The 13,173-nt window shown below is 38.7% G+C and overlaps 1 protein-coding gene across 1 annotated transcript; it reads left to right on the top strand.

Annotated features, from left to right (window-relative positions):
- On the top strand, window positions 4,833-5,930 carry LOC104763450. Its single transcript, XM_010486819.1, has one exon. The coding sequence runs from the start codon at window positions 4,833-4,835 to the stop codon at window positions 5,928-5,930; it is 1,098 nt and encodes a 365-aa protein (XP_010485121.1).

The following is a 13,173-nucleotide window of genomic DNA, read 5'->3' as shown; positions in this document are numbered from 1 at the left end:
ACTTGGTACGGCTTCGTTTGGTCTTTCGTGTTGTGCCTCGATATTACAAAAAGTGTTGTTGGGAAACCCAAAACAATAATTTTGTGTCTGCTCAGATCCACACGCGTAATAAATTCATAAAGTTAGCTTTTTCATACAAAAAAATTTTAAAAAATTGAACTTAAAATTCGAATAAAAAATAAAAAAAATTCCGACAAAGTGACTAAGTGATGGCTGAGTTATTGACTTACACGACTCACTTATGAAATATTTGTAAATGTATATTATTATAACTCAATATTTAAATGTACAATTGAAATATGAATATTACAATTATTATAACCAATAAAAAGTAATAATTATAGAGAAATATTGATTTTTACACATTCTCACCAGAATGTGTTAAACATACAACACATGACGTTTAGGGGTTAGGGGTTAGGGTTAGGGTTGGCGTAATAAATGAGATTTTAGCGAATTTTTATTTAAAAGGAATTCAAAATTTGAATTTGAATTTAAAATTTTTTTTTTTAATAAAAGTATTTCTCAAAAAATTGACTGATATGGCTGAGTTATCGACATAAACGGCTGACTTAGGAAATATTTGTAAATTAGAATTATTGTAACTCAAAATTAAAATATAGAATGAAAAAATGAATATTACAATCATTATAAGCAATAAAAAGTAATAGTTATAGACAAAGATTGATTTTTACATAGTCTGATCAAAATGTGTAAAACATTCAAAACATGACATTTAGGGGTTAAAGTTAGGGTTAGATCTATGGTTTGAGGTTTATGGTTCATATTTCCAACATTATGGGTTTTAATATAACAGTTTGGTTTTGGTTATATTGTGTTTGGTTTAAGGTGGTAATTTGGATATACTAATATGATAACCATTTGAAAATTTAAATATTTTTGAAATTACTTTTCGGTCATTTCCGGTTATGGGTCGGTTAGATGAATATATAACCATAAATAATCCAAATGTTATCCAAATTAGGTCGATTAGACCTAATATAACCGATAGCAAGCCGAATATAACCGTAATTAACCAAAAATAATGTAAAAAATAGTTTCCGGTTTGGTTCGGTTTGGTCGGTTACTTAGTCATTCTAATTTGAGGGTTGGCTGAGTTATGGTAAAGTTATGGCTGAGTTATCGCTTAGGGCCTTCTCAATAATATGAAAACGTATTCTTCTTTCTTTCCTGGGTCTTTTGTTCTGTCAGATTCCTAATAAGTATTAAAATGTCTCTCGATGTCACAAAAAATGTTGTTAGGGAAGCGCGAAAAATCACTAATTATGTGCCTGCTCAAATCCACACGCATAATAAATTCATAAAGTGAGCTTTTTATCATAAGATATTATTGCAAATAATTAAATAATTATTATTCGAATTTAGAATTTTATTTTTCTAAAAGTATTTCTCCAACAATTGAATATTAGAATTATTAGAACTCAAAATTTAAATTTAGAATGGAAATATGTCTGTTATTAGGTTAGCTGATGGTTTCCCGCCAAAATATCGCTTTACGGCTGAGTTATAATCATTACGGGAAAACGAAAGGTCATGTGACGGCTGAGTTATAGTGAGTTATGGCTGATTTATCACAAGAAACAATCTGAAAGTAAATGGCTGATATATATATGACTTTACGGCTGAGTTATAATATTTACGGAAAAACTAAACGTCTCGTCGATTCATGTGAAGGCTGAGTTATAGTGATTTATAAATCCTTAATGGCTGATATATCGGAGTCGTCGAAAACATTAAATCGAGTTGAAAATTCATCGTCTTCTTCTTTTTCAGATGCAACTTCGACAACTTCTTCTTCTTCTTGGTTTTCTTCGTCAACGATCTTACCATAATCAAAACAAGTTCCTTCAAATCCCCCACCGTACACTTCGTATGTAGGTTCTGCTTTCGAGTCACTGCTTATCATACTTCCTCTAGCTCCACTAGTTTCTGTAGACTCTTTCGTTGAAAACTCTACACAGAGACGTAGCTGATCGGTTTTCATAGCACCGAAAAACTGGTGGAGTATCATGCGCCATTAGTTTCAGTGCCTTGTTCGAGAACATGTAGCTCAACATTAGCTCATGGCTAAACGCGTCCAATCCGTAGTCTTCAAGAACAAGCTTCACAAGCTTGTCGTGTGTTGTGCCTCCATCTATCTGCACAACTATACAACCTCTATCGTCGGTGTTAAATACATATCTCTCTATCTTTACCCAATTACCGGAAACAACTAGAACCGGAACTGGATCCATGAAAGAATATGAAGAACAAGGTGAAGAAGAAGTAGAAGAACAATGTGAAGAAGAAGTAGAAAGAACTAGGTGAAGAAGAAAAGTGAAGAAGAAGTATAAGAACAAGAGTCGAACGACGTTTCGTATTTCCGGAGAAAAAAAAAGATAACATGGAATGCTGACATGGATGATGCGTCCGGCGTGGCAAGTCAGCCATCAAACAATTAATAACTCAGCCTATAAAAAACTCAGTCACAACATGAAAAACATTACAGTAATTAAAAAAACATTACCNAGCCACAACATGAAAAATATTACAGTAATTAAAAAAACATTACAGTAATAAAAAAGCAGAAAAATTGCTGCCAAATTCAGCCGTATCGTTTAATAAGTCAGCCATATTGTTTAATAAGTCAGCCGTAACTGAATAACATTCTAGTAATTAATTTTTTGTTAATAAGTCAACCGTCAAATGGTTGAGTTGTATGATAAGTCAGCCTATCACGACTGAGTTGTATGATAAGTCAGCCTATTACGGTTGAGTTGTACGATAACTCAACCGTAACAGTTGCTCATAAGTCAGCCATGTCGTAGTGATAACTCAGCCAAACTTTTGACAACTCAACCATCGGGTGAAAACTAGTCGTAAGGACGGTTGAGTTATAGCATAACTCAACCATATTTTAATAAGTCAGCCGTAAGGACGGTTGAGTTATAGCATAACTCAACCAGATTTTAATAAGTCAACCGTAACGCTTGGTTGAGTTATGCTATAACTCAACCGTCCGCTCTTACTCAAATGTTTTTTTCCATAACTCATCCACAACATTTATCTGTAATGCGTTACGGCTGAGTTATGGTTACACGTCAGCGATTTCTGACTTGGGGTCTGACTTGACAATGACATTTTTGNCGTCAAATGGTTGAGTTGTATGATAAGTCAGCCTATCACGACTGAGTTGTACGATAAGTCAGCCTATTACGGTTGAGTTGTACGATAACTCAACCGTAACAGTTGCTCATAAGTCAGCCGTGTCGTAGTGATAACTCAGCCAAACTTTTGACAACTCAACCATCGGGTGAAAACTCAGCCGTAAAGACGGTTGAGTTTAGCATAACTCAACCAGATTATAATAAATCAGCCATAAGGACGGTTGAGTTATAGCATAACTCAACCAGATTTTAATAAGTCAACCGTAACGCTTGGTTGAGTTATGCTATAACTCAACCGTCCGCTCTTACTCAAATGTTTTTTTCCATAACTCATCCACAACATTTATCTGTAATGCGTTACGGCTGAGTTATGGTTACACGTCAGCGATTTCTGACTTGGGGTCTGACTTGACAATGACATTTTTGTAATAATGTTTTTTCCGGTAACCTAAAACAAGGACACGTTGGGTATTTTGAAAATACCCGAAATATTCTAGTAATAAAATCTTATTTTTTGGATTCTGGTAATATTACCTAATTTGGATAACACTTGAGNAAAAAAAAAAAAAAAAAAAAGAGCTCAAGGGTTGATATGGATTTGTCTTCTCAGAGCTTTATAGTTCTTAATTGTAACATGTTAAGTTTGCTGTTGATCTCAAATGGCAAACAAAAACATAGTTAATTAAACACGCTAATTATGAGCAGTCTCAAAGGACTGAGTAGCTAAACCCTAGAACTACTTGGAAAGAAAGCTACTCACCAATTCATTTCAAGTCTAATATATATAGAACACCAATAGATAACCGGTAAGGGTACAAAATTCCAAGGTTCTCATAGAGAGCCACAAATGGAATCATAATATATTTTAAGATGTATGAAGCTAAAGGCAATTCGTGACCTCTAGATTATATATATATATATATATATATATATATATATTGCAAGTTTGCAACCCCAACCTACAGAAAAGTAAAATAATCTCCAGTGTTCTTGCAAACCCTCTCTAGTCTAAACCAGATGTTGACAACATCTACAGAAGATTTCAGATGTTGCTTATGTCCTCAATCACCATCATTAGTCATTCAAATCAATACAACTACAAAATGTGAGACATCGACCGAGAAATGCAATGAATACAACAACCTAAATCCAAATATAAATAAATATAGTTCTTATCCCGAAAACTCTTTGCTCTCAAATTCTTTTAACAAGATTTGTTTCCACTTCCCAAATAAACTCCACGAGAAAAAATCGATTAATTATAGTCTCGTTCATAAACAACAAAACCTTAACAGAGCAAGAAACAAAGTTATTTCCCTTAAGAGGACGTGAAGATCTCAAAATAAAATAATAGAGATGGATCCCAATTCTAAACGTTATATTTTGTTTGCATATGAGTAGTGCTTACATGCATTAGTAGTAGATTTGATTTGACAATTTAGTTTCTTGTCCCGAAAACAGTTTTGCTGTCAAATTTTCTTAGCAAGATTTGTTTCCTTATTCCAACAACACAAATAAATTTGTGAATATCCAAACAAAATAAAAATAAAAAATTGTGTGAGACAAAAGCTTGGCGAGCAAGGCCATTCATTCATATCTTTATATAATATAAGGTTTTAAGTGGAGAATATTACCAATTCTTCCATAAGGGTTTTCTCTAATAACATGTCTCTGCTTCTTAGCATGCGGCTCTCGAGGCTCCGCCTAGGGAATCCCGCTCTTCTTACTCTCTCTACTAGCTTCTCATCAACTTCCTTGCTGCAAACCCCTCCTTGTTCCATCATCGGCGCTACTAAATGTGGAGGGGTTCTAGGAAAACTCAACGTTAGATATGCTAATCACCGTAGTAGCACTGTTTTGGAAAAGAAGGTTCCCCTGGAGTTGGTGATGAAACTTAACGATGAGATGGTAACGATCGGAGCATCTCACGGCTGGATAGCTACTTACGATAGGGAAGACGAAGTTCTGCGTCTCCAAGACGATCTCAACCCTGCTGCATCGGATACAGATCCCAAACGTATTCCCCTGCCTTATCTTGTTACTCTGCCTCATTGCCAAACCGAGATTATCACCAACGTGTCAATGTCCACACCTTCTCCAGAGGATGAAGACTGTATTGTGGCTGTCAAGTTCTGTGGACCTCAACTCAGCTTTTGCAAACCCTCTCAAAGTAAACCCAAGTGGCACAACATCAGGTTCGATAACCCTTGTTTTTACTCCTCCCGTATCATGTTTTCCAAGAAAGACAACATGTTTCGCATTCCCGGATCTGGAGGCCATTTAATCGCATCATGGGATCTCCTTGAACACAAGCGCAAACCCATGCTTCAGAAGGTGCGTTATCAAAACCTTTCCGAGCTGACAGAGACCAAACGGGAGCATCTGTATTCGTGCTTCACAAGCGACCACTTGGTGGAGTCAGAATCCACCGGTGAAACGTTCTTGGTTAAGTGGTACCAGAAGACTGCTGAGATCGTCGACGGTGTTGCGAAAATGAAAAGAAAAGATGTATTGGTGTTCAAGCTTGACGAAGAAGGAAACGCGGTTTACACAAAAGACATTGGAGATCTTTGCATGTTCCTCTCAAAGTCTGAACCTTTCTGTGTCCCTGCTACTTCTTTTCCTGGCATGGGCTCAAACAACGTCCTAATCTGGGATGTGGACGGAATCACAGCGTTGGATCTGGATGGTTTCAACCCCATCATTTGTACTATTGGCCGAATCTCGGCCCCTTTCCACATCCCACCTCAAAATGTAAACTAGAATGGAGGAATGGAGGAGTCTCTCAGCTATGCATCCACGATTATGCATACTCCAAACCTTTGGTAGAGACACGCTCAAGTGTGACGAGGTAAAAATTTTGCTGGAGTTTTAATTTGCTTAGGTACCATTCTAATTGCCTTTGGTGCAGTTGTTGTTGTTTCTTCAAGTGTAAGTAAATTTCAGTTGTTGCCTTTAGGTATCTTCTTTTGGAGTTATTGCATTTGCTCCTTGAGATCCTAGTATTGAATCAGATAAATCATCTTTCTTGAAAGTAAATTTTATTGGTGTCGCCGCTGTCTGATTGAGTTGTATATTGCAAGTTTATTTTATTTTATTTGGAATTCCCTAAACATCATGTCCAAAACTAAAAGACAAAAAATTTTGAACTTTACCATAACAAAAATTGGATCGTATCAGCTTTATATTTAATCAGATCATATCACATGCAGTAGTTTTTGTTATGGTAATCAGATCATTTATTATATAATTTCGTATAAATTATATATATATCGATCGATAACCCAAATATTTTTCTAATCTTATAGTTCACTTACACATTTATTATTAATAATAGTGATTAGTTTATGTTATTTCTTATTATTGTTAATAATAGTGTCCAAATCCTTTTTTATATATTATTGTTAATAATAGTAATTAGTTTATGTTATTTCTTCAAAATATATTATTGTTAAAAAAAAACTATTGCATAAACCACCCAGATTCTTAAGAAGAACATTACTCTTCCACTGCTCTGGATGATGGGAAACATATGCTAAACCACCCATAAAATTAAACAAGACGGAATACATGTGATTACTGAGTTTGTCTCTCCAACCAAAGTGGTACGTAAGCCAAAATATAACAAAACAACGTACGCCAGCAACAGTTTTAGTCAATATAGCTTCTCACACTTGCTCACCTCAAGAGGGTTGGAGACATTTAGAAGCAGCCAGCTAGTCGATTCCAAAAACTAGTAGCTAGACTACATAATTTGAGGGGGAATATAGTAAGGGGCCGATAATTCGATTTCATTACGACGACTAATGGTGTGTGAGGAAGCAGCCAACATGATAGTTGTGATTTCGTCGGCATCCCAGATTTCGATACAGTTAGAGGACGTGGCACCCCCGGGAAAGGAAGAAACCGGGACAGCGAAAGGTTCAGACTGTGAGAGGAAAATGCAGAGATCTCCAATGTCTCTCGTGTAAAACGTGTTTCCTTCTTGGTCGATTTTGAACACCATTGAAGCTTCTGTTTTCAATTTAGCAACACCCTCTAATAAGGTCCTCTTGTACAACTTAACCAAAAATGTTTCACCGGTGGATTGCGAAGTAACCAAGTGTTCACTCGTGAAGCACGAATCCATAAGCTTCCGTTTCTCTGTCAGCTTGGGAACGTTATCAAATCGCAAACTCTGAAGCATGGGTGTTTGCACTTGTGCGTGGAGATCCCATGATCCGATGAGGTGGCCTCCAGATCCAAGCAGGCGAAACATGTTCTCGGAATACACGACACGTGAGTTGAAGAAACAGGGGTTTTCGATTCTGATGTTGGTCCACTCGCAGTTGCTTCGAGCGGGTCTACAGAAGCTGATTTGAGGTCCTAAGAACTTGACAGCCACAACACAGTCTTCATCATCATCAGGAGAAGGCGAGGACATTGACACGTTGGTGATGATTTGGGTTTGGCAACGAGGCAGAGTAACAAGAGGAGGCAGGGAATGCATTTCGGGAATACATACGAGGCATTTGGGTTTAGATCATCATGGAGACGCAGGATTCCATCTTCCTTATTCAATGTAGCTACCCAGCCATGAGATGCCCCTATTGTTACTGTTGCATAATCACCAAGATGATTATACACCAACTCCACGGGAACCTTCTTTTCCAGAATAGTGGTCTGATCTTCATTAAAATATCTAACGGCGAGTTCTCCACGAGGAGTAACGCCGGTGATGGAACAAGGAGGGGTTTGCACCAGCAAAGAAGTTGAGAAGCTATTAGAGAGAGTAAGAAGAGCTAGTTTACCTAGGCGGAGCGTCCAGAGCCGCTGGCTAAGAAGCAGAGACATGTTCTCAGAGAAAACCCTTATGGAAGTATAGGAGAGACAAGCAAAATGGGCCAGAAAACAACCCAACAAGACAAAGGCCCAGTTTGCAAACCAAGTCAACAATCACAAGTCAAGACAAAGTTGACTGTACCTTCTGCAAAACCTCTCCTCCATAACCAATTTGAAGCTCTACAAGATAAGGATGAAGACTAAGCCTTTACAGCTGTTATGATGAATCACCTAAGTCTAGATTGTTCTCTTACTCCCTATATAAAACAATGTATCTCACTCTTGTAAAATCATCTTGAGATTATAATAAAGAAACAGAGTTTTGCAGAGTTTGTCGTTTTGGTTCATGGTATTAGAGCCATTGTAAAACCTTCACAAGTGCTTCAATGGTGACTGTATATCCTTTCCCTGATAACATTCATGTTACCAGTACTGTCACTATCAAGTTGAACAACACCAACTATCTCCTTTGGAAAACTCAATTTGAGTCTCTTTTGTCATGCCAAAAGCTCATCGGGTTTGTTAATGGTGCCGTCACAGCTCCGCCGCGTACCATCACGTCAACGACCGACAACATTGCCACAGAGGTCCCAAATCCGCAGCATGACTCCTGGTTCTGCACAGATCAGCTCATTCGTTCTTGGCTGTTTGGAACTTTGTCAGAGGAGGTACTCGGGTACGTTCATAATCTCACCACCTCTAGAGATATCTGGATCTCTTTAGCTGAAAACTTCAATAAGAGTAGCATAGCTCGTGAGTTTGCTCTTCGTCGTAGCTTGTGGGTTCTAGAGAAAAAAGATATGGCTTTTGCTGCTTATTGTCGTGAATTTATTGCCATCTGTGATGCTCTGAGCTCTATTGGAAAACCCATTGACGAGTCTCTTAAGATCTTTGGGTTCTTGAATGGGTTAGGTCGTGATTATGACCCAATCACGACCGTGATTCAAAGCTCTCTGAGTAAACTCAACCCTCCTAGCTTTGGTGATGTCGTGTCTGAAGTCGAAAGCTTTGACACCAAGCTCAGATCTTACAGTGCTCCAGACTCAGTCACTCCACACTTAGCTTTTCAAGCTCAGCAGTCAGGATACGACAATCAATCTAGAGGGGGATATCGAGGCAGAGGAAGGTCTGGTCAAAACAGAGGACGTGGTGGCTATTCTTCAAGAGGCAGAGGTTTCTCTCAACACCAGTCCAGTCCTCAAGTGAGTGGAGAGCGGCCAATCTGTCAGATTTGTGGACGTGTTGGTCATCTGGCGTCTGATTGTTACAACCGGTTTGATCACAACTATCAACGGCCTGATGTTGCTCAAGTTTTCTCGTCTCTGCAAGTGTCTGATGGCAATGATTGGGTCACAGATTCCGGTGCTACGGCTCATGTTACTCCTTCCACTGGAAATCTGCAGACTGCAACAACATACACAGGTAATGACACTATTCTTGTTGGAGATGGAGCCTATTTGCCCATCACTCACGTAGGATCCACCACCATTGCTTCAACTGGAGGTAATGTCTCATTACAAGATGTTTTGGTGTGTCCTGATATGCAAAAATCACTTATCTCTGTTTCGAAATTATGTGATGATCTTCCTTGTGGGGTTTGGTTTGACTCTAACAAAGTATGTATTGTTGATATACCCACTCAGAGGGTGGTGGCAAAGGGTCCTCGAAGTAGTGGACTTTATGTGTTGGGGAATCGTGAGTTTGTAGCCCTCTTCTCTAACCGTCAATGTGCAGCTTCAGAGGAGACTTGGCATCACAGACTTGGACACTCAAATTCACAGATTCTTCAACAACTCAAGACAAGCAAGGAGATCATCATCAATAAGAGCAGCACCACCTCCATTTGTGAGCCTTGCCAGATGGGGAAGAGTAGTAGACTTCAGTTTTTTTCTTCAGATTCTCGAGTTTTATGTCCTCTAGATCGAATACATTGTGATCTATGGGGACCATCACCAGTTGTATCTAATCAAGGATTTAAATACTATGCTGTCTTTGTGGATGATTTCTCAAGATTCACTTGGTTCTATCCAATGAGAGCAAAATCAGAGTTTTTTGCTATCTTCAAAGTTTTTCAAAAAATGGTTGAGAATCTATTCAAGACAAAGATAAAAGTCTTTCAAAGTGATGGAGGTGGAGAGTTTACAAGCATTCTTTTAAAACAACATTTGTCAGAACAAGGGATCAGTCATCGCATATCTTGTCCCTACACTCCTCAGCAAAAAGGGGTTGCAGAACGAAAACATAGACACCTTGTGGAGCTCGGTCTGTCAATGCTGTTTCATAGTCACACTCCACTGCATCATTGGGTTGAAGCCTTTTTCACAGCAAGCTTCATCACAAACCTGCTTCCTTCTGCAAGTCTCGACAACTGCAGTCCCTATGAACTTCTATTCAAACAGAAACCGAGCTATTCTATGCTGAGAGTGTTTGGTTCAGCCTGTTATCCCTGCCTTCGACCTATGGCGACTCCCAAGTTCGATCCTAGGTCGCTACAATGCGTTTTTCTGGGATATCACACTCAATATAAAAGATACAGGTGCCTTTATCCACCAACAGGAAAGGTTTATATCTCGAGGCATGTGGTTTTTGACGAGACAAGCTTCCCATTCACCCAACAGTATAAGACGTTGATCCCTACTTACACTACTCCTCTTCTTCAAGCTTGGCAAGCTTCCTCTACAATGTCCATCTCCAATACAGAGCAGTCAGTCTTGTCACCACTCTCAATATTACCCCTGCAGAAACCTGCTCAGTCTCAAGTCAACATTCCTGCACCTGCTCCTGCAGAAAGTCACGAACATGATAACAATCATGCTCTCGATGAGAACAACAACTCTTCAAGTGACGAAACTGACATCTCCACCGCAGAAGAAGAAGAGGTGCATGAAGAACAGCAAAACGGGCCAGAAATAGACAACATTCATCCCATGACCACTAGAGAAAAAGCAGGGATTCATAAACCTAACACTAGGTATGTTCTTCTCACTTCAAGATTTGCACCTGCAGAACCTAAGAATATAAAAGAAGCTTTAGAACATCCTGGCTGGAATGATGCTGCTCATGATGAGATAACAACAATTCACATGTTACATACATGGGATCTGGTCGAACCAACAGAAGATATGAACATCTTAGGCTGCAAATGGGTTTTTAAAACCAAGATGAAGCCAGATGGTTCTGTAGACAAGCTCAAAGCTAGGCTTGTGGCAAAAGGCTTTGATCAAGAAGAGGGATTGTATTATCTTGAAACATTTAGCCTAGTGGTAAGAACTGCAACCATTCAAATGGTTCTTGATGTTGCAATTACAAAGGATTGGACAATAAAACAGCTTGATGTCTCTAATGCGTTTCTTCATGGAGAGTTGCAAGAACCTGTTTTTATGCTGCAACCTCCTGGTTTTGTCGATGAGAAGAGACCATTTCATGTGTGCCGCCTAACTAAAGCTCTTTATGGACTTAAGCAAGCCCCCAGAGCATGGTTTGACACATTTAGCAAGTACCTAATCGAGTTCGGGTTCACCTGCAGCAAATCTGATCCTTCTTTATTCACTTACCACAAAAATGGTAAGTCACTGGTATTACTAATCTATGTTGATGACATGCTCCTTACAGGGAATGATCAAGAACTCTTGCAAGCTCTGCTCATATCTCTGAACAAGCGGTTCTCTATGAAGGATCTTGGAGCTCCAAGTTACTTTCTTGGTATTGAGATTCATAAATGTCCATTAGGACTCTTTCTTCATCAGACAGCCTATGCGTCAGACATACTTCACCAAGCGGCTATGTCGAACTGCAATCCTATGCCTACTCCACTTCCGCAAAACCTGGACAAACTAAACTCTGAACCCTTCTCCGAGCCAACATACTTCAGAAGTCTTGCAGGAAAGCTCCAATATCTCACAATTACCAGGCCAGACATCCAATTTGCCGTGAACTTTGTGTGTCAGAGGATGCACGAACCAACTGTCTCTGACTTTGGTCTTCTCAAACGCATCCTTCGATACATCAAAGGCACTCTGCATATGGGGTTGTATCTACGGAAAAGCTCCACTCTATCTTTGTCGGCTTACTGTGACAGCGATCATGCCGGATGTAAGAAGACTAGACGATCCACCACTGGTTTTTGTGTTCTTCTTGGTCCCAATCTGATTAGCTGGTCGGCTAGAAGGCAAGAAACGGTCTCAAATTCATCAACCGAGGCTGAATATAGAGCTTTGACTGCTACTGCTCATGAAATCACTTGGCTTTCGTTTCTCCTTCGAGACTTGAAGATCTCACAACAGTTTCCCACTCTGCTGCAGTGTGATAATCTCTCTGCAGTTTACTTGAGTGCCAATCCTGCGCTTCACAAACGATCCAAGCATTTCGATACTGACTTCCACTACATCAGGTAACAAGTCGCATTATAACACATTGAGACAATCCATGTTCCAGCTCAACATCAACTGGCTGACATATTTACTAAGTCGTTACCAAGAAGAGAGTTTGAAGATCTTTGTCGCAAACTTGGTGTTGGTGTTTCACCCACCACAAGTTTGAAGGGGAATATAGGAGAGACAAGCAAAATGGGCCAGAAAACAACCCAACAAGACAAAGGTCCAGTTTGCAAACCAAGTCAACAATCACAAGTCAAGAAAAAGTTGATTGTACCTTCTGCAAAACCTCTCCTCCATAACCAATTTGAAGCTCTACAAGATAAGGATGAAGACTAAGCCTTTATAGCTGTTATGATGAGTCACCTAAATCTAGATTGTTTTCTTACTCCCTATATAAAACAATGTATCTCACTCTTGTAAAATCATCTTGAGATTATAATAAAGAAACAGAGTTTTGCAGAGTTTGTCGTTTTGGTTCTGGAAGAATTGGTAATCTTCTCCACTTTAAACCCTATATTAAATACAGATGAATGTCCTTGCTCACCAAGCTTTTGTCTGCCACGATTTTTAAAAAATATCTTGTTTGGATATTCACAAAATTTATTTGTGTAGTTGGAACAAGAAACAAATCTTGCTAAGAAAATTTGACAGCAAAACTGTGGAATGTGGAATTGATTTCTAATCTTGCTCCGATTTTGCGTTTGGAGCGTACGTGAACTCGTAGAATTTGTAGGTCTTTTTTTTTTTAAAGACTACTTAAGTAAGTCTTCATAATATATATATTCTAACTTTTTTTTTTTTTTTTTTTT

The sequence above is a fragment of the Camelina sativa genome, chromosome 18, assembly GCF_000633955.1.
Source record: "Camelina sativa cultivar DH55 chromosome 18, Cs, whole genome shotgun sequence".
NCBI classification, from domain to species: domain Eukaryota; kingdom Viridiplantae; phylum Streptophyta; class Magnoliopsida; order Brassicales; family Brassicaceae; genus Camelina; species Camelina sativa.
The sequence above is the reverse complement of the archived record's forward strand: the minus strand, read 5'-3'. Positions and strand labels throughout refer to the sequence as shown.